Genomic DNA, 22,679 nt, shown 5'->3' with positions numbered 1-22,679 from the left:
AGTATGTAGGAGCAAAATCTCATTATAAATAACTGATTGATAGGATATAAATTCAAATGGAACTTCAAGTTTTGGTAACTGAAACATGCATTAGTATTTTTAAAATTATTTTCTTTGTCAAATATCAGCTAGCAACCTTCGCAGCTGGAGACGATGCCTCAGTTCATCAAAGTTTAACATTTTCTGCATCCTTCGAATGCATACTAAAATAACCAAATACTGAATATGTTAATGATTTTTTTTTATTTTGGACATACTTACTCTGGAGAACTTAACACCATGCTGTTACTCACCCATGTCCCTTTGCATCCAGTTTGTAGCCCTCCACAGTCGGACGCCCCAAGGCACACGTGGTAGATGTGGTTCTTGGGAATCAAATGATTGGTCCTCTCTCCAAATTTGGGAGACAAGAACTGAGAGTATTTCTACTAAATAGTTGGCAAAGTAATGCTTTTTCCCATTTGTGATAGGATTTCCTTGTGATATGACAACAGGTAACAATGATGGATGCAATTTCCGACAAAGCAAATATGCGGCGAACATTTTCAATTTAAATACCCCCAAGAATTCAAAAAAAAGTGTGACTAAAGTGTGTACCTAAAACATTTTTGTGTACTCTATACTATACCTCTATGAGGTATAGTTTATATAATGACAAGCCGATATTTGATCTTTGTTGCACGAAACAATGCCGGTCTTTGATCTCTGTTGCACGAAACAATATCGAATGTTTGATCTGTGTTGCAAGAAACAGTACCGGAATTTGATCTCTGCTGCACGAAACAATGTAAATTTTCTGTTTAAAACTTATATTTGATTTGAGATCGGCCAAGTTAACATTGTAAGCTTAGATAAGTAGTTAGAAATTATCAAAACAAATTGCTTGTACCACAGTCGTGGCAATATTTACCTCGTTGAACGTCAAGAAATTCATGCGTGGGTTTAAGTTACACAAATCTTTTTCCAAACTGTTACGTGTACTATCTTTTTCTATGCTTCTTGTGTAGCATCATGTCCACAACTGTTAGGTGTACATTTTTACGACTAGCTACACTAAGACACCACATACACTTACGATACCAGTGTAACGTCCATTCCGGACCTCACTGCACTGTACCACAGTTTGTATTCCTCTCAGGTTTTGTGAATCAAGCATTAGCCGTATGGATTACGTCCTTAAAGAGAGTGCACATTATTCTCAGAAAGCATTTCTATAACGTACGGCAAGGCTCTGTACTTAGCTGAAAAATGTCAACACGTAAAACTAAACCCTCATCATGCTGTCACAATAACCAGGGCTATATAAAAAGTTTAAAATCTAGGCCATAAATATAGTTATATTTACGCTATATAACCTATGGTTCCCTTTTCGTTCTACTTATGATTTTAACACTCAGTTGATGGAAAACGCATTCGTGGCGGTTTTCTTCCAGTACAGCCGAATGTCTGCAGGTCTCCAGCACCAGGTTCTCCATCGCTGTGTTTGTTTCCATAAGTGATAAATCTCGTAAAACACACATCATCTTGCTCAACTCCCTTCAAAAAAGGGTATCGGAAGAAATTAGACGGGGACAGTGATTCAAAAAACTATACATTCAAAAGATCCAAAATATAGCCAAGATGTACAATATGACAATGTATTTTATATTTTCTTTTAAAAACTGCACGCTTGCAGAACTTATTGCTTTATCCAGCTCAGAAAGAGCACTTAATACACTAAAATACCCCTCTTGCTTCCTGTGTGGACGATCTGGTATCAAATATACATCGTCTGCAATATAGACAAATTTTTGTTTTTGAAGATTGTTATTTGAGATAAATATTGTTGAAAATAAAAATGATCTCCGCTATTCGAAAAATCTGTTTTTCTTTAATGCAGTATTTCAGTAGGAACGTGGGGGACGGAGACTGCTTTGTTAAAAAGAATTCTTTCCAAGAGATCTAGCAGGTTACTAGGTGATATCTGAAACAATGAACTTTTACACATGTAGAGTAGGTCGACATATACCCACTGTTCAATTTTATTTCAAACTAGTATAAGGACTGCCAGTGAAAGTCCCACACGAGAGACAAAGGAAAAATACTCTACAAACATCTCTTTGTTGTATTTCGCTCTGGCCTCGGATTATTTTGCTATTTACGAGGGAAAAAAATAGCATCTATGCAACATGATTGTAGGCTACATTAATATTCATTTCAACCACCGTACGTCATTTATCGTCTGGCCATGACACTCTCGTACATGCAATGTAATTCTTATTATTTTATTTTACAAAATGATGTTTATAATGAATAGGATTAGACTTATGTTTACAATAGTCCTATCTAGACAGGTCAAATCAATTGTAATACTGAAAAGTGATGGCTCGCCTAGAAAAGCGATAGCCTTTGACGTCGCTTGGTTCGTTAGATTCCTACTTGTTTTGTCCTAAACGTGTGTGTGTGTGTGTGTTTTTTTTGATACTGGATCGTGAGTTCCCATGGCAAGAGACTCTCGGTACACTGACCAATCAAATTGAATTTACTGTTGAACCAATCGCGCTCCATGTCATTGTTTAGTATCACGGGTAGTACAGCACTAGCCAGGACAGCCAGGACAGCCAGGACATCGCCGTGTACGGTTTGGAAAATTAGTTAGATATAATGAGTCATGGCAGGGGGAGAATTCCGCTTTTCTTTGAAAATGAGCACCACTGTGCAAATGAAAATACATAAATAAGCCGTTACATGCCAATGACATCGCAAAATAATGGATATGGTAGCGGGCTACGGAAGTTTAACACCGTTTAAATTATTTATTTATTTATTTCATTGGTGTTATATCAGACCTTACCGTGGATGGAAGTCGTCATTATGGAATTTTAGGTCTTAGCTCGTGTATCTTTGACAGACTGGAAATCAGAAATAGGGGTTAACCAAACAGAATCTCCCATTTACAATAATTTATTCATTTGATTGGAGATTTATGCCAGCATTATGGCGGGCGGAAACAGAGCAGAGCACGGTGGAAGCTCACGGACATCCGCAGGTTGCTGCAGACCATCCGACGTACGACCGGAGAGAAAGCCACCATGAGCTGGACTTGAACTCACAGCGACCGCATAGCTGATAGGCTCCTGGGTCATTTCGTCGTGTTGGCGAGCTATCCCCCGTGGTCATGGAGGCCCCTTAAATTCGATTTCCAAACAAATTCGAACAAAATCACTCATATTCTCTGTTGTTTTTATTGATGTGCATCTTCTCAAGTCCTCATGGCTTTTCGATAGTTCTAAATGGTTGGCCAATCGACGACCTGGTGAAATGAAAGATAGAGTATTGTGATTAGCATCGTTGTTATAGCAGCTTGATAAGAAGGTTGATATTCATTGCTTTTAATACAAAAGTTTACGTCTCTAACGTTCTCATCTTGAGCTGTGAGTTCAATTATTTGATTTGTAACAAGAGCCTCTTGTTTTCCGTTGGGCATTTCGTGTAATCAAAAGTGCCCTCATAATCAGAATCAAATCTAAGCCAACTCAGCATGTGCAATAAATAATAACAAAGAACTAATACCACGTATAGGCTTTATCTGTACAAATCTACAGACAACGAGTTATAGAGATAAAAATCTGGCATTTTCTTTTGAAAACCTAAATGTGCGAAAATACACAATATAGTTGTGTGAAAATACACAATATAGTTTTGTGTAAATGCACAATACAGTTGTGTGAAAATACACAATACAGTTGTGTGCATATACACAATATAGTTGTGTGCAAATACACAATATAGTTGTGTGTACGTTTCTTGCTCAACACTAACAACGCCTGACTTATGAGATAAATGATTTATGTTCCATTCGTAGTATTTTTGGTTGTATTATACCATACATAGATATGATTAATGCCGAACTCTGGAATACCCAAGTGACGTACCCATCGTTGTGAACTGAGCCATTTGGTGACACGTATATATTAACATCGTCATCACATCTACACAGTGATAAGACTGGCACTAAAACCGGAGAACTGCTTGGCTTGTTGGGCATGCTGGACCAGTGGTTTAACATATAAGCAAAGAGTCACCAGACAGTGAGGGTATAAAACATAAAGGCACAATTTCTTATCAACTATGATAGCCCGTATCAAACATTACGTTAAACATTTTTCTAGCCTCTGAATCATCAAAACTTATCCATTGGCAAAGTTTGTAGCTGGTGAGGACAAAACATTTTACATGATAGTGGTAATGATTATTTTTAGTTAAACGTTAGAATGCTTCCTTCAAAGATCTGTGGTTTTAGTTAAATCATAAATAAAGCCAAGAAAAAAAAATCATGTTCGATTACGAGTTGATTCACATACGCAGTTCAAAGTCCACTCACGGCGAATAAGACCTGCTAGTTGCGCCTGAAACAGTCTTTGTTTCTTGGAATGACGATATCATCCAAGGAACTACGAGAAATAGAAAGTAGTTTGTGTGGTTAGCGCCCCATCGTTTTGGTTGCGGCTTTATGTCACGGAATTTGTCAAGTTCTTCACAATAAATTCCGGCAACGCGTTCAACTGCATGTTCACAGTGAGTCCGTGTGTGTGAGTGGATTTTAGTGTCGAGAAGGCAGCCGTCACAGCGATGTTTCTTTCTTTAGATAATACCTACAATGAACTTTCATTTCTACGATGCAGTATCTGAAATATTCCTTTTAAAGCAAACATTCTGAATCAATAAATCCGAATTAATTAAGTCGGTTTACAGCGGTGTTATGAAAACGTATTAAAAATTTGTAGCCCGCTTATCAATAATCAATCACTATATATGAATCACTATCTGAGCCCTCATTTGAGTAAGTGCTCGGGGTTTAACGTCACACAGGCAATAATTTGATGACACCATTTTGCCATGTTATAGCTATCTAGCGCGACGTCACAAAACTTAGGACCTCTCCTACAACAGAACATTGGTATTAAACACAATGTGACGATGGGAAATACAATGGCAACTAAAGAATTTCAGCTTTATTCCGTTTTCAAACAACCGATGTTTCTTTTAGTTTGGTAGTCAAGGCCCGGGTGATCTCTGTGGGCACAAGCGTCGTCCTTGTCCTTGGCCTGTATGGCTGTCAGCATTAGGGAATTTACCAAACAAACACGTAGTAGGGCCTTCTCATTTGGAAAAGACTATTTCCTGCAAATGTTGGGTAGATATTTTCTTCATAAATCTGACTTCGCTAAGGAAAAGCAATGCAACCTAACGATATGCTAATAATGCAATGGCTCTGTCAAGGCGGTTTTTCTTGCCAGCTCGCCTTGACAAATTACTGCTGTCTCTGCCACGCAGACATTGTCCCGTTAGCTGTTCTCAGTTTCCTGCACGTATATGTGTTGACCAAAATGCTATACCTCAACGGCTAAAAAAGTCAGATACAAAGCATCGGTGTCTGTGTTTCCATTATAAGAATCCACACTGCAATCGAGAGTTGACAAGTTTTTTCCACGCTACAGACACTTACCATGTAACACGTTTACCAATTTCTGATTGAGACTAATAAGTTCCTTAGGGGCTCTGCACATGGCTACTCGGAGTGAATTGTCGGTCAGTGCCATATCCAAAACGTCGAACTCCATCTTTTCGGCTTTCCAAACTTTACAGAACTGTGTAAGTATTTTTGTCTGCGATGCCTCTGCTCTTTTTCTGCATATATACACAGAGTGTATGTTCACTTGATGTAGGTGTAAGCCGTATCTGCTCTCTGGGTATGGCAGCTCTGGAAAGTTAAGCAACGAGTAGAATGGTCAGCCGTAGAAACCTACCACTAAGATAACATTTTTGGCCCATAAATGAGAGAACAGCAGCTGTATTTGCCAAAACAACGTAGAGAATTCGAGACATGTTGTTTATCGCAGTGATAACCAGTGTCGTCGTGGTCAGTGTATACAGCGCCGATGTCCACATTATAGTGCAGCCCACTGGTTCTGACCACAACAATGGGTAAGGAAACGGCGCCAAAAAAGGGATTTTCCTTTTTGTTACTGTAGTCATTATCAATGTTCATTTCAGTAACGTTACACAGCAAATTAAAGCTCACCAGACGTTGGGACACTCTTTGCATCATCACTCATTATCGTATAATGGCACAAAACATCCACATGCAGCTTCCACTTTCTCTACAACATATCCAAAAATCAACGTAGCATGGCGATCATTTTTAGTTGTGATTGCTGGAAGTAAAAGTCATAACATTTTGTTATCTTGGTAACCTCCGTGTGAGTGGGTTAAAATATATGGACGATACGCGACATTGAAATCGTGTTTCTGTTAACCTCTAATTTGTTTTAGGTTATCAACAAACACATCCAGTAAAGACTATCGAAAAGGCTATATCACGTCTGAACGACCCTGATGTTAAAGGAAACAGTGAGTAAACCATTTGGAACGAGTTATCCGGCGTTAAGCGCTATATAAATGATGGCTAGATATGCGATGAAATTGCTTGCCTACTTCCGGTGTCAAAAAAGCTAGGAAACTCTTTTTCTCCAAGGCTCGAAGAGAGTTGTTGACGTCTGCTATATACGAATATCTGTTTAGTATGAAAGACAACAGTATAGAGGGTAAAAAAAGAACAGTGACGTGTAGAACCTGGCTTCCTCCCATCATACTGATGGCCACCAAGATATTCTTAAGTTTGATTTTTTATTTGATTGGTGTTTTACGCCGTACACGAGAATATTTCACTTATGCGACGGCTGCCAGTATTATGGTGGGAGGAAACTGGGCAGAGCCCGGGGGAAACCCATGACCATCCGCAGGTTGCTGGAAGACCTTCCCACGTACGGCCGGAGAGGAAGCTGGCATGAGCTGGACTTGTACTCACAGCGTCATTACGCTGCGCTAGCGCGCTATCCGACTGAGCCACGGAGGTCCCGATATTCTTGAGCACGACGTAAAACACCAAATAGTTAAATAAATAAGAACTAGGAAGACAGTGTGATACTTGGCAAATGATCACACGTAACTGGTGATATCCGTTCTCTTGCTTGTTTACCTCGGTTGGTTTTTATTCTAACTGCTCATGCAAATGCTTAAATAGTAGCACATATCGCCACACGTTTTTCACAGACTATTTTATCTCGTCTCCAGATGTGTTCATCGAGTTACGGAAGGGCACGTACGACCTGTCCAAAACAGTGAGCTTGAAGTCTGATTTGGGCCACTCTGTAACCATAAGGAGCTTCTACAACGGCGAACCCGTTACTGTTGTAAGCCATCTGTCTTTTGTGCACATGATTAAATGATTGTCATGGCTGTGGCATCTGGTTTACGTTGGTACGCGACCATTGTTGTTAGACATACACTGGTCATATGTGTATATATATATATATATATATATATATATATATATATTGTATAAACTATGATTTTTGACGAGAAGGGAAGTATGGAACTTCATCTGGAATACCAGGTAGTAATGGAGAAGGCAGTGTTACTATTTTTATCTGTGCCCCTTCTCCACAACCCACCAAAAAAATCTTCTTTTTTTCGTGATGCCTAAATGTTTAGAAAGTTTGTAGTTTCCATTTCACAATGATTTTTTTTACTTTGAAATATCTCATTCAGTTCCTACTATGGAGTACATTTGGCATTCATAGCAGGCAGGACCATGGAGTTTTAAGGTTGGTCTTTGATGAATAACGAAATGGATTTTTAGAACCCGATGATTCACGTGTGATTCAACGTTTTCCTTCAGACTGGTGGTAGACATCTAGCATCGGAGCATTTCCACCCGGTAACGGACTCCCACATACTGGCACAAATACCCTCTTCAGCACACAGCAAGGTGGGTAACTGATCTTAGCGTAAACTAGCGGATCATTTAAGAGGATACTTTCCGGGTAAAGCATGTACGCAATTTCCTAGAATCAAAGACATCCGTATGTCTACAGGTAAAGTCACTTACATTCTGGAGGTCTCCGATGTCTACACAACAGGTAGTGATAAAAGTCATCTTCAGGCCGTGCTAGAATGCAAGCCATGTGACGAACATCCGGAAATTATACTCAATCAGTTAAACCGCCGTGGTCTACATGAAACATTCTTGAGTATGGCGTAAAACATCAAATTCAGCTGGTTATGTTTGATGAAACAACACTTTTACTTTGTTCCTTTGGTCAATCACATAAAAGATTTTTGTGCAAGAAGATTGTGTAAGACAATTTTTACTTTTTATTCTGTTTTGTAAAACGTCGTATTTCAAAGGCTTAACTAAATGAAAACACGACCAAATTTAGATCGCTGTGCACAAGGTTTCCTGGATTGTCACCTGATTACTGTATTTTCCGTGAGTTACAGATCCGCCAGATGAAATTGTCCGATGCTGGGATTACGCTATCACAACTTGGTCATCTGGAACGGTTCGGATTCGGGCACTCACGAACGGCTCCCATGGAAATCTCTTACAACGGTAAAGCTTTGAGGCTTGCCAGGTGGCCAAACGACGTACGTACTTCCCCGGAGTACAATTTAAAAAGGTTTAGCACAAAACCATGAGATTTTTAGTAAATTATCTATTTCTTAATATAAATGGCGACGGAATGTGTACAGAGAGGAATGGCGTAATACCTTTGGTTCACAGTTAACTTCACACCGTTACCAATGCTTGAAACTGTCAGTCGTCAGTCATGTGATGTGGCTTAAAGTCACCTTGATAATGCCGACGTGTCAATATCATGGCATGGAATGTTAAAACAAACGTGGAAGGTGCATAATAACATCAGTTATTGAGTTTTCTTTGAAAAGGGGCTCACGCTTAAGTGGGAAACATGGATGTGTTGCTTTCAATATTTTTTATTCATAGCAAGAACAGGGTTGAAACTAAGTTATAGAAATGTGAAAGCAGCTGTACGCTGGCGTTAAATGCTTATGTGGCTTTTTCTGAATGTGGTGGAGAGTTTGTAAATGGCGCATATTTACAGTGTTTTTCTTAGCTTTTCTTTGAAAAGCGAAATAAGGTAACTTACTCTTTCTCAACAGGGATCTTATGTTAACGTGGAGTCCACCCCAGATGGCAGGGAAGGAAAACGATTTACTTACCCAAGCTCTTTAGGAAGTCGAGCTGAAAAATGGAGGCATGAAAACGACCTGTGGGTTTATGGATTTTGGTAAGGGCTCTTTAAGAACGTTTTAAATGTGGTAGTACTTGTAATTTCTCACAAGGTCGAGAACTCTATGTGTATGGACGAAGAAAAAAGACTGACCAAAAATCCAATAAAGATATAATGATAATACAATCCATCCCCATGATAAAAGACAAGTGACTACAAATTTCTAATACATATTGGGGAGACTTAATGTTTCCATATATCCCAACAAATACAAAATTTATAAAACATATGTCAAAGAATCTGTTTCTTGGTGATTTTATGTTCGGAATATATCGCAATGTTGCAATATTTCAATTCAGGTACTGGAGCTGGGCAGATGACTCCGCGAAAATTGCCAGTGTGGACCCTGCTCACCATACCATGACTCTGGGGTCGGAATTGCATTATGGAATGAGGACAGGTAGTTTATTTCAGGCACAACTAAATAATAATAAGGTGGCTACATATAGGGTCATAATACAGCACTGGTGGTAAGATCAGTTTGCTGAAAAATCTGAGAAATATGAATTGCTAAAACCACCATGTCTCCATGAATAAAAAGGTATCTCTTTTATTCAATGAAATGTAATAACAGACTTCTTAATTGTGTTAAAAGCTATGTTTCTTTTTTACATTGGTATGTAAGAAATAGCGCGACTAGTTTACGACCTTACCTGGTAGAACTGCTCATTATTCCCGTCAGATACAATGACCTGAAAGAAAATTATGTTTTAAACACTTCATACCCTTCTTAATGGATATAATTACCCAATCAGAGTAAACTGACATCTATTTAGTGTAGATAAAATACTGAATGATAGCAATCCAATGTTATGCTTCACCAGCAGAAAACACCACCTTACATCATCTTCATCAAGACTATATATATTCTGAGACTTAGTACAAAAACCATCTGGTTTGTAACACAACTAAGGTTCATGGGAACAAGAAAACAATATATGATACAATAACGAATTTTGAACATCACTAGTAACGAATTTTGCCACGTGTTAACATCGGGAGACAATTATTGGTCTTTTCAAGGCTGCAACTGTATAACCACATGTGTAACAATTAACGTGGTGTAGTGATCTAGTATCAATGTATTCCATGATTTTCACAGTAATTATCTCCAATTTAACTGCTCTAAAGGAATGCTGTGATGATGGAGTTCGAATCTATCCATCATTAGGTCATATCCAGTCAGGGAATCACGCAGGATACAGTCAGCAGGGGGGCTATTTTCACGTGTTCAACGCTCTGTCGGAGCTGGACCAAGGGGTAAGTCAAATCTACAATATTTCAGACTTTTTTACATGATATGTAAACTGTCATTAAACGGTTCAAGTGTGACCAGTATCACTGTTTCAGTCCGTCTATCAGCCCATCGTTACACCACGTGCATATATCCCCCGCCCCTTATTAATTTTCCAAAAGCGACAATGTTAATGTTTAATGCTGTACCTCAGTCACAAACATTCCGTGGCCAATAAGCTTTGGTGTACACCTGGTCCAGCCTGTGAGAAAGCAGCCCGAAAAATCTTGACATAGTTTGACAGTCAAAATCTGGACTTTTCCATGCCAGCAGCTGGGAGGAGTTCCTAGCAACGCCAAGGGGTTACTCGCAGCCTCATCGCTGTCTCCTTGTGCCCTCTTGCCCAGAATTTCAAACTTTCATCATTAAAACTCTGCTCAAAGTTTAGACAGTTTCAATCATTTTGATACCAAGCACGCAACCGTACACCAACAATGGCAGACTGGCAGCGATTAAAGAGTCTACATGCCAAAATACACAGAACTGCATTCCCGAAAATGGGAAGTGCTAATTGAGTACTGAGTCCGTTATAATATGTCATTTATTCCCAGGGAGAATATTACATCGACAGGAAGTCCGGTATCCTCTACATCTACCCTCCAACCCAACATGGCGACCTGTCTCACCACGACGTCGTATATGCCTCGCTCCTCAACAACCTCTTTGAGTAAGACCTTTTTTATTATTAAACAAATTCGGTAAATTCCAATCTGCCCAGTGAGATGAAAACTGAATCTTTTTTATTCGTATCGCATACAGGAAGACCTTAATCAGTCGTTCACCCATAGTCAGTCTGCTATGTTTAGTGGTATTTCCCCTGTCACTGTTTCACAGTTTGACACATTTCTCTCACTTCCACATGTCACACCTAACCGATAATGGAAGATATCATTATGCCATATTTCAGGTCGTCATGTTCTTTCCTGTTTCTATTTCAAAGGCTGTCACGTTCTCACTTCCATATGTCAGACCTTATTCTGAGTGGAAGTCGTCACAACGTTATTTTTCCCGTCAGTATATTTTCTTCTCAGACCTGGTACTGGATGGAAATCATCATGGTGGTATTTTCTTCGTCACAGTGATATTGTCCTGGCAGACCTGATACTGGATGACAATCATCAGTATGGTGTTTTCCCGCCACTATGATATTTTCTTCGCAAACCTTATCCTGGATGAAATTCATCCCAATGGTATTTTCCCGTCACTATAATTATTTCATGTCACTATTTCACAGGCTGTCACATTTGTCTCACTTCCACATATCAGACCTTATCCTGGATGGAAGTCGTCATTATGGTATCTTAGGACAGAGTCTAAGCTCGTGCAGCTTTGATAGACTGGAAATCAGAAATACAGGTGAATGGAATAGAATATCCCATTTACAGTAATTTATTTATTTGATTGCTGTTTTGCGCCGTGCTCAAGAATATTTCACTTATACCACTCACAAATGTTATGGTGGGAGCAAACCGGGCGGAGCCTTGGGGAAACCCACGACCGTCTGCAGGTTGCTGGCTAACCTGTCCACGTTCGGCTGGAGAAAAAGAAGCCAGCATGAGCTGAACCAGCTGAAGTTGAGCAAACATACTTTTGGCACTCGTCTTGTTTAAGAGTGTCAAGTGAGTCTCTTTTAGAAATGATACATATCAAGCAATTTATTGTCAGTAATTCATACAGTTCCTTCTCTTCTATCTTTGTGGCTTACAGAGATAGTAGTATGAATATTAGCAGTGTGTCAAGTAGTAAATATTAACAATTCAATCTATACACGTCCAAGAAAGACAATTATTACTGTTTATGTGTTTATTTTGTTTTTATATTGGCGCTATCCGCCGTAGCCAAGCATTTTTCATTTATTCGACAGCAGTAAAGGAGCTAAAACATTTTTTTTTAATTCAACGTCGCAGTCGAACTAGCGAGAGCCGGCCTCATTGATAACACTGTCCAAAACAACACTTTATTATACTGAGCCTACGAAGGTCGATACGAGATTATTTGTATCCATTTGCTTTCCAGGCTCCTACGGAATGCATTTAAGCGGATCGAATATTCTTGTTCGTCAGTGTGATATTCACGACACGGATGGCGGCATCTCCATCAGTGGTAAGTGACCAAAGAATTATAATGATCGTCAATTCACCGCGCCACCACATTTTAGAGTAAGATTTATCTTTCAGAGCAATGTAAACCTAACGAGCGCTTGGAGGTCAACATTGAGAATTTCTTTTTGAATCTAGGGGCCGCCTGCACAAGGGGAGCTTAAGCCTTGTAGTTGATTGTAAGTCATTACGTTCACGATTGTAACCTTAACTTTAAACTGACACCCTGCGCTATACAAAGGGATTGGGAGCTAAGATATTCGTAACTTACAATCAAAAATATTTACAATTGTCTCAGAAATAATGTCAGATACTAAATCTGGCCTTAAGTAGACTTGCTGGTTGCTGATTTTCCACATGGTATGCAAAGATGTGCACGGGAGACAATACTTCTATTTGTTGTATCTCGTTCTGGTCTCAGGTCAGTACCAAAATGTTTCATTGTCTCAAAAACATGTTAGGAGAATTTCTTCACATTGTCATTGTTACCGTCTGAAAACGAAGACGAGGATAAGTTGTTGACTGGTATATTTTTCAATTATACACAGGGGCCAAAATTTCACAAAGGATGTCAATTACAATTCCTTTCTTTAAACGGCGTGGCTTATTTTTACAATCATTTCTAACCTCATTTGCAGGCTTGACAATCCATTGTATGTACGATCTCTTTGTGATCGCACTGTCCAGCACTGTAAGATCGCACAGGGTAAATCATAACCCATCGGAGCTTGTTTGGACAAAAGGATGTAGGACACTCTGAGTTTTATTCATTTTGTGATTTACAATTTAAAGTCTAATTTTGGTTTATTTGTATTCTAAAATTGAGTGTGTACGACGAGTCGCACCAGGTGTACCGTGTATGTGCTGCCGTGTTGTCCTTGAATTGAGATGAGTTTTTGAAGAGTATCTGCGTGACGACAATAACCAAGTTCTTACACATAAAAAATGACAAGACATTTGTGAGAAAAGAATTTTTGACAGCAGTCCAGTCGATGCTCGAAAGCAGTCACATAATAAACCTGTATCTGTCAGTCGGGTCGTCGGCAGTTCGAGAGATAGGTCACTTGATGTGTCGGTCAGCTCGTCGGTGACTCGTTCGGTCGGTCACTCGGTTCGTCGGTTGTTCAGTAGATTGGTCGCTCAATGTCGGTCGGTTGTTTGGTCGATCGGTCACTAGATCTGTCGGTCGGTTCGTCAGGGATTCGGTCGATCGGTTGCTCCATTTGTCGGTCAGTTTGTGGGTGGGTACTTCGGTCACTGGATTTGTCGATCGGTTCTTCGGCTGTTCAGTCGTTTGGTCACTCGATTGGTTCATCGACGATTGGGTTGATTGGTCACTATGTCTGTCTTCGGCTTGTCGGTTGTTCAGTAGAGGTAGATCGCTGGAACATGCTATCTTTTCACATGGAACATTAACTTGACAAGTGGCATGAATACAACAAGGCATGGATTTTTGGCAGCTAGTGTGTTGGGTTATGGCTAATTTTTTCAATTGCATGAGCTTCGGAAATTGACTCATTTCGATCTACATACACGTTTCGTTTTAAGAACGTAATCCGCGAGATATAACATGCCATTTCTGTGATCAGTCGTGGAGTCTAATCCACGTAAGTGTGTAATGTAGCCTGTCAGCATTATGTACAATTGGAGAACCTGAGATAAGCAAGCGTACACAAACTGTTCGAATTAGGGCTGATCACTGCCCAATAGAACATCTTGTTTGCTTCTCACAACAGGTGGCGACCGGCGAACATTGACTCCCTCTGGCTGTGTGTTGGAAAACAACCGTATCTGGGACTTCTCCCGTGCCGCTGCCGTGGGTTCCCACGGAATCGCTCTGGGTGGTGTGGGAACCCACGTCCAGTACAACGAGGTTACTGGGGGGCGGTATACCGGTGTGTGGTGGGGGGTGAGTACTCCACTGACCGACATTTTAGAACGGGATGGATGGAAACTACTAATGTTACATTTCAGAGGTTACAGGTATGTTAAAGACATGCATGAGTTATATTTTATGACGATTTCCTACACACATGTAAAAGTCACGATTTCAAGCCCACCGTTTGCTACGAAGTGGAGTAAATTGTCACCCTTTGTTACCCGACTTTTTAAATAAAATATGTTAACCCTTCATAATGAATATAGAAAAGCTCTAAATACTACCTATCGCGTAATATTTACAGTTAGTTGACGAATGGAATGTAAAATTTATACCAGCACTCTAGATTTATCAAGGCTCCAAGTCCTGCTAAGGTACAGAAATAATTCAGTCACCAAAAGGCGTGACAATATGAAAATCCATGGTGTAAAAGTCCTTATCAGTTTCAGGATGACTTGATGACCCTATGCTGATGAGGTCGCGTGTTTCAGTCAAGCTCTCGCTGTTTCTGTCCAGCTTTATTAGTCACAATAGTTTTCAAGTATATCTGGCGAATTTTCAGTGGTTTACTGATGGCACTGGTTTCCAAAACTTATAAGCCTGACTGCCATCAAATAAGTGAACATTTCTTAAGCACGGCATTGAACACATATCAAAACAAAAAACCATAAATCCATCAATTTCAGGGAAATGATCATGTAATACGTCGTAACCACTTACATCACCTGTGCACGGGATCTAGCGATTGTGGAGGAATTCACGCAGATAGAGATTGGACTTTCGTAAGTAATATCTGTTTTAAATTCGTTGTAATCTATATCTGAAGTAATGACAATTTAACTAAAATAATACGTTTCACGTTTACTTGAAGATTTTTTTAAAAGAGCTGTTAATAGGGCTGTTGTAATGCTATTGCCATTTATTTACTTTAGAACATAGTCGTTTATTGTTTAAGTTTTCTGGTATTTTGTACAAAACTTCTTTAAATGGATTATTCGGGATTCCGTCCATATGTAATGGCGTTGGAAATGTTAGAAATGCTGCGTTTCTACGGACGTTTGATTGCGTTTGCGATTTGATTTGACGGGATGAGGGCTGCTGATGTGCTATTGTCCTTTACTTTAGTACGTAGTCGTTTATTGTTTAAGATTCCCGAGACTCGGAATTACAAAAATACACTGGAGTGTTTCGATGGGCTCATTTCCATTCTTTAACGCACGCATTAACGCAGAACGAATGGAACATTGCAATTTTGATACATCGTACGAGAATTTGTTGCTGGGATGGATTGGTGATGTAGTAGAATCGCGGATCTCAATACACGAGTCCTGGAAACAGTAGGACAAATACGTAATCGCGTGTTTTGACGCAAACGCAATATAATTTCCGATGAAAGACAGCCTAACTTACAAATGGACGTGAGTGAGAAATAGGCTCCTACTTGGCACCTACTTCTGTCTTGTACATGATTTCTTCGGCAGAGAGGTAACGTGATACAGCAGAACCACATCCACCACGTGTTGCGGTTTTACCCTGGTGCCCAGGTCCGGGGTGTTATGCTGGATGACCAGTACTCCAGTGTTCTCATCGAGGGCAATGTGTTTCACGATGTGAGTAATTTATCTGGCGAAATGTTTTCATGAAGAAGGCTATTAGCCAGACACTTTTCTCCGACCCCGCTCCAGTCTTAGCAAAAGGTTGGATGTATGCCTAAGGAGGTTGTTGTAAATGCACAATATTTTTTTTTGTTCGGCTACACTTCCACGTCGCTCACAGTGCGTGTTCCAGTAACTACAATGTTTCGCCACACTTCCATACTCCTTACAGTGAGAAAGCAGTTTCCATTTGTGGTAACTGGGACTTGTTTTTATTGCGATGTCTTCTTTGCATCAGTTCACTACGCAAATGCCAATATTGGGAACCAGAGTCGAGCAGAAAAACGCGCGAACCAACATTTAAAACATTGATGTAATTTCTTTAGATTATTTTAAGAACTTATGTGTAGTTCAGTATAAGGAAGAAACGGTACACCAGCAAGTGAAAGGCACTTTGTTCCAGGGAACTCAAGATCCCTATGTTAAACGTTTACAACTACCTGTAATATTCAGTTCGGCAAGGACAAAAGTTTTTCCAAGAGAACAAACGAACAATAACTGGGTTTAAAGTGATTTCTGCTTTTAAACAGATCAAGAACATTGCATTTGCAGAACGAGATTCATTTCAACATTGGTGGCGGACGAGACAACATAGCGCGATATAACGTCTTCTACAACGCTCACTCCGCCTCAGTGGGTATGGACGGTAGAGGGATTAATGGCGGTAGTAACGACAAGCAGCTGCACGATCGTCTCAAGGTAAAGTCTGTCACGATCTGTCACACTGTTGTCTCAAAATAAAATCTATCACACTGGTGCTCCAGTGAACTTTAGAGGAATGTCAATAGCAAGACACAAAGGCAAAGAGAGTCCATGTGAATCATCTATCCCACAAAAGAAAGTCTATAAAATCCGACGTAGAACTGCCTTTTTAAAATCCCGTTTATTTATATTTAAATATGATTTGAATCATCAGTGACAATATTTTGGATATAAATTCCAGTGATACATAACGAGGACTCACAATTGCCTGTAGTGTTAACAGACTTCTTCTGTTGCAGAAACTAGCTCAACATTTTAAGTAAATGGTAGGAAATTAAATGCTACGGGTGGGAAAATAAGAATTGGTTTTGATCCTGAGATTTGTGATGAAATTTTACACAGCTCAAGAGATCACAGGCGAAACTGATCATACGTACAGTGCGCCAGATCCTAACCATCAATCCCACGCCCGTTGTGGCCGGAGGATACGCTGACAGTCGGTCCATGCTCAGCGTACTATACGCGGATCATGCACCTTCATACACGTACCGTGACGCGATCCTCTGGCCATCATACACAGGTCCTCAGCCGACTCTCGGCGGACCCTCAGCATCCGCCTATAACTATATGATGTTTTAGCACTTCCTGTAAACCGTCATGTCTGTTATGAACACCGTGATGTCTCGTAGTACATTTACTTGCACACGAATTTAGCACAAATTTCCAGTTTTAATAGCTTACTGTTTGGGACCCCTACTGTTTTGGTCCACCAACAGTATACACAATTCCCTTGAGGACACGAGATTCAAGTTTGTAATGGGCGTCCAACGTATACGATATTTTATTTTAATAGAAAAGACTTCACTAATTATTAAATAACAAGCCAGCTTAGAAGCATTTATGAGTTATGTGCCAACAAATATATGTACATGCAACACGTTGCTTTTTCTGAAGTCCGCACTGTACGGTATGAGGCACCAAAGTCGCCTAATGGAAATTTTCTTTGATTTACATCTGATCCAACTAGTCAAATGACAGTTTCGGTGAAAAACTAAAGTAAATCATTGAACCGTTTGGAGGTCAGATATGTCCTGTGGCAAACAATCATCGACAATTCTGTGCTTTCAAGAACCTATTTTCTCTGACAAGGATCATTCTGAATTTCATTAAATTGGGAGTATCGCATGAAGAACATTAAAATTCTCCTTTTTCCATTAACTTTAAATAAACCAAAACTGATAATGATAATACGATGCCATTTTCTGACTTTTATCTTCTTGGGCCATCATATCTGAGTTCCGGTCTGTAGTATGCCTTCATAATGACGACTTCATAATGACGGCTTCATAATTACGACTTTGCCAATTGTATTAATCAAGGTCATGGATACGTAAAAAGAAACCATGTTTGAAAATATTATATTTCCTCCCTGCCCCTGCTTTAAACACCTCATTTGTTCCTCTGGTAAGTGTTAAGGTCTAAATTTATCTGTCTGAAGACTCCAAAATCAAACTTACGAATACATGCATTATGGAAAGGAATATATACCAAAATGTATTAGAGTACATAGCTGTACAATCCCAACAAACCAGATCTTTCAGTATGGAAGGTATAGCGAATTATTTAACTTAGGTTGTTGTATTACAAAAAGGAGAATGTGAAAGAGATTTTGTGGTACATGTACGTGTTTTCAGACGGTTCCGTACACGACTGGCATTTGGGCGCAGAAATACCCGGAGTTAGCTCGGATTGACCACGAGGCTCCAGGGGAACCCAGAGGTGATTATTCTACTCAGATTAAATGCAAAATGTTTCATCATCGTCTAGTGTGAAAACTACGACATTGTTCAGATGACATGGTAATGATAGTGGAGCATCCGGCGAGGACGAAATTGATTAACTTTAAAGACCAACAATTAACTCACTGGGGAAAAGCATGGTACTTGCATTCTGATTGTGTAAGAGATAACCCGCCCTTCCCCTTTGTGCTCTCTGGCTTCATTCGTTGTTGAACTACATGGAACACGCATATACCATTAAAGTAACAGAACCTCTTTAGACCACTCAAAATGTCCTTTACAAGACTACCAAGAAGATTTGAGGTCTCATATTCTACCCTGCTTTAAGTTGCGGGCCGTGTGCAAATATACACATTAAATAGAGATGACCTTTCAAACAACGTCGAGTGTGTCACGCAACACACCGGACGGTACGTTTACCTCCCCAAATAATTTCATTTCATGGTGTTTATTTCTACAAATAAAAGAATTTGAGTTTGTTTACAACAAGAAGACACGACGTCATACATACGCAGCTTTGAGGTATCTAGGTCAACTGATATGGCCTAAGATAGCCGTTGATTGGTCTAAAATGCAGAGGGGGTAAAACAGTATGGCAGCATGAAATATGCAGTTTTTGCCACATTTTCTTCCATTTTAGGGGTAGAATAGACTTTAACACCTTCCTCTTGGTATTTGTTGTGTAAACCGATACCGCTGAAGCTTGCTTCGTACTGAGTCAAATGCGCAGCATCCTCCGGATTTGACTCGGTACGAAACAAGGTTCAGTGGTATTGGGCTACGGCGGTGTTAAACCCTTAATAATCACCCAGCACTGATTTGATCACGTTACCTCAAGGATGTGTGGTGAGGGATTTCATTGGATGACCTGGTTAATGCTAACCTATAACTTGATCTACCTGAAACGAGATCCACCTAGCAGTTGTAGTCAACACAGTCAATGGATCGCCTGCAGCGCAGAGAAAAGGAAGTGTTGACAAAGGTGTGCCCTCGCTGGCCTCGATCGGTCACTGACCAGAGAGTGCTAACTGATAAGATGTTACTAAGTATTTGCTCTTCCCGCTACAATTAATAACAATGTTGCTGTTCAGTTCGCTTTCAGTGGGTCAGAGAACAGCCACGGCTTCTATTCTCATCAGGATTCTTCATGTGTACCTACACGAAACATCTATTTTAGGGCCGCTACAATGCGGCCGAAATACTGCCAGTGTGACATTAAATTCTAATTTATTTCTGTCAAATCCACTGACAACCCCTTAACTTACCCACCGCCTCACCCACCTTTACCACTCTGTCATTCATCACTTTGCCCCGGCCATTTAATATGCAGATGCTAATGGTAATTTGCATGTACCCTGTATCAATCTGCAACAAAATTATATCAATGTCCGTCGCCCAACTCCAATTTCCAGATCTTCGACCACAAGCTTGTACGTAAACATGGACAAAAATTGCAGAATTTCTGGCGCTCTGCTTCATGATTGTGTAAAATTCCGCTTAACCCCTTCCGCTCGGGATGTCTATTCATCATCTTGAATTATATCATCTGAGATACATATTTTGTTATCGACATTCTAGCATGGTACACGATTTGAATACTGGTTTCACTCAGTCGCCTTGCGTCTGTCCAACACCATTAAAAACTGTTGACTGCTTCTCTTTTCATGATTCCGTCCTAGTTTTGTGTTACACGTCGTTTTTGGGACTTGGCCTTGTGATTGTTGACCCGCAACATCCTTATTGGTTGACGGTTGGTATACGAATGTCTCTTTCAACTCATAAGCATGAGAATGGGCGGCAGACCTGATTGCAGGCTTTGAACTCGGCAGCTAATAACACTATAAGTATCAACAAATTGATCACCCAAATTGTTGCCGATTAGCTGCCGAATGAATGTGAAAATATGATAGAAATGTGAGCGTCCAGTGTGTAAAACTATGGAAGTGTTTAGTCTTCAGAACTATCCACAACAGACGAACATCATAATTTCGAATACACACGATTGTGCCATTTCAGGAAATCAGATCTACAAGAACGTTCTTTACCACGGACTGGCGTCACACAACTTCAACTATCACGGATCTTCCCTTCAGAAGTCCGAGTTTTTCAACATTCATGATAACTTTGTGGTAAGTCGTATTTGATGGGATCTTAATCACTCAAATGTAATGTGAATTATTTGCCTGTGATCAGACAAAAACATGCTTCGTGAAAGTTACAAAAAAAATATGTCATGCACATCTTACCTTCCAAATATTTCCTGAAATTTAGAAATCCATGTCGATTTACATGCAGGACACTCATACATCCGATTTTAACGACCGAGGGACAGGTGATTACAGAGTGATTTGCAAAGCAGGAACCTGGGCTGTTCAGCAGCACTTTCCTCAACCCCCAACAGAGGCAGAAGTTGGTCCTCATCTTCCCTATGGACCCAAATTCAAACATGGTAAGCTCCCCCTTGTCAGATTTGTCAAAGTTGAAAAATCATCCATTAATGAATGGAAATAAACTTTCAAAAATATGTTACTGGTAATGAAGGTTCATGCAATCTTATGTCCAAAATTCTTCCTACCTTAGCTTTATTCCTAGTGAATAAAATGTCAAGACTGTCTGTCCTTTCAGGCTTTACATCAGACAAACAAAATAGAATAGGGCCGATGAAGGTTTCGAAAGAAGTCTTGATGCATATAAATAAGTTACAATATATCTTAAGGCATCTCAAAGGAGACTAACGGTAGAAGTCTCAGATAATGTTTCGCGGCACTGTGAAAAGGTTTTCGAGCTGTTCAGAGAAATCTCATCTGGGATATGTTTAATACATATGCCTTACTTGATGACATGGAAGACATTATAAAAGGCAAATACTAGGAATTTGTAGTCGAAACAAGAGCAAAAGATTCTCCTTTTAAAGAATTACGAGTTCATGGCGAGAAGAAAACATTTTCCATGTAAGACCTATTAAATAGAAAAAAATTGTGTAGGCACCATTGCGACCGTAACTTCTGGTCTGCCTATATTGCAATGCATGTTCTGAGGTTCTTGTTAACTTCCGTCCAGCAAGTTTGTTAAAATATCTTCCTAATTGTGTCTAATTCCACTTAACTCGGGTCCATAGGATGTATGTTAATCGTAGGGGATTAGATATATGAACATTTGTAATCAAACCTCAACTGAGACACATTTGGCAATTCATATTCTAGCATGGTACACGATTTGAATACTGATTTCACTCAATGTCCCAGAACATACCTTGCGTCTTTCCAACATCAGTGAAAACTATGAACTGCCTCTCTTTGCATTCCGTCTTATTTCCTTATTTTATGAACTTTCTTAGTTCTATGGTAGTTTTGGAAATTTGCTTTGAGATTATTGATGTGGAACGTCCATCTGGCCTGCCGGCTGGTATACCGGCATCTCTTTCGACGCATACATTTTAATTTATAACATTTTTTTTTTGTTTTAAAGACAAATCGGTCTTAACTCTTAAACATTCTAATATATTTCCCAAGGGCTATGTTGACATTGAATGTACAAACTAGTCATTAGTTATTTTCACTCACTAACAAGTGGTTCTTATTTCAGGAACGGTCCACACCAAGTCCAATGGCGCACTAAAACACTGCTGATCAAGGCCAGGACAACACCAGAAATCGCCCGCATTTAAAATTGTACGAACCAAAAGTAATGCTTTTCCCTTTGAAATAAAATTAGGCTGATTTATTTTGACTGTTCCCATCAGTCTTTGCAGCTTTATATGTTATTGTTATGCTATGGTTGAAGTGCATAAAACTACTTCAAACGCACGCCAAGCATTTGTTCCTTTCGGTCGCATTTGTTCTGACAGCCTTTAATAATTCTGAGATCATGATTCGACCTGATGTTTTCAAATTTTAGTGCCAAAACTGCCCTGTATATGGCATGATAGATTAATTACACAATGACGTCACAAAGTAAACACGAGTTTTTGAACATTACGTGTTATTTGTTTCGAATGAATGTATGAACGAATACATAATTATGGCCTAATGCCACTTCGAGAACGTTTCATGCGACGAGCTTTAACACCACATGTCGAGGATACGATCATATAAAGTTTGGGAGCTGAAAACTC

General features: G+C 39.7%; 2 protein-coding genes and 1 long non-coding RNA gene across 3 annotated transcripts; all 3 read left to right on the top strand.

Annotated features, from left to right (window-relative positions):
- The first annotated feature begins 6,321 nt into the window (after positions 1 to 6,321).
- LOC135477180 (uncharacterized) lies at positions 6,322 to 7,813 on the top strand. The gene is made up of 3 exons (XR_010445143.1): positions 6,322 to 6,393; positions 7,117 to 7,235; positions 7,724 to 7,813. It is a non-coding gene; the product is annotated as an uncharacterized LOC135477180 (long non-coding RNA).
- Positions 7,814 to 8,329: 516 nt separating this feature from the next.
- Positions 8,330 to 12,542, top strand: LOC135477058 (uncharacterized). Its single transcript, XM_064757209.1, has 7 exons — positions 8,330 to 8,472; positions 9,007 to 9,134; positions 9,437 to 9,537; positions 10,309 to 10,397; positions 10,983 to 11,098; positions 11,666 to 11,787; positions 12,448 to 12,542. Exons 1-7 carry the CDS (start codon positions 8,335 to 8,337, stop codon positions 12,540 to 12,542), a joined length of 789 nt encoding a protein of 262 aa, XP_064613279.1. The 5' UTR covers positions 8,330 to 8,334.
- A 345-nt stretch (positions 12,543 to 12,887) lies between these two features.
- On the top strand, positions 12,888 to 22,283 carry LOC135477057 (uncharacterized). Its single transcript, XM_064757208.1, has 9 exons — positions 12,888 to 12,951; positions 14,267 to 14,439; positions 15,096 to 15,191; positions 15,891 to 16,019; positions 16,617 to 16,763; positions 18,461 to 18,545; positions 20,582 to 20,694; positions 20,861 to 21,014; positions 22,151 to 22,283. Exons 1-9 carry the CDS (start codon positions 12,888 to 12,890, stop codon positions 22,192 to 22,194), a joined length of 1,005 nt encoding a protein of 334 aa, XP_064613278.1. The 3' UTR covers positions 22,195 to 22,283.
- The last annotated feature ends 396 nt before the right edge of the window (positions 22,284 to 22,679 follow it).

Source organism: Liolophura sinensis, chromosome 10 (genome assembly GCF_032854445.1).
Source record: "Liolophura sinensis isolate JHLJ2023 chromosome 10, CUHK_Ljap_v2, whole genome shotgun sequence".
Lineage (NCBI taxonomy): Eukaryota > Metazoa > Mollusca > Polyplacophora > Chitonida > Chitonidae > Liolophura > Liolophura sinensis.
This window is presented reverse-complemented; position numbering and strand designations above follow the sequence as displayed.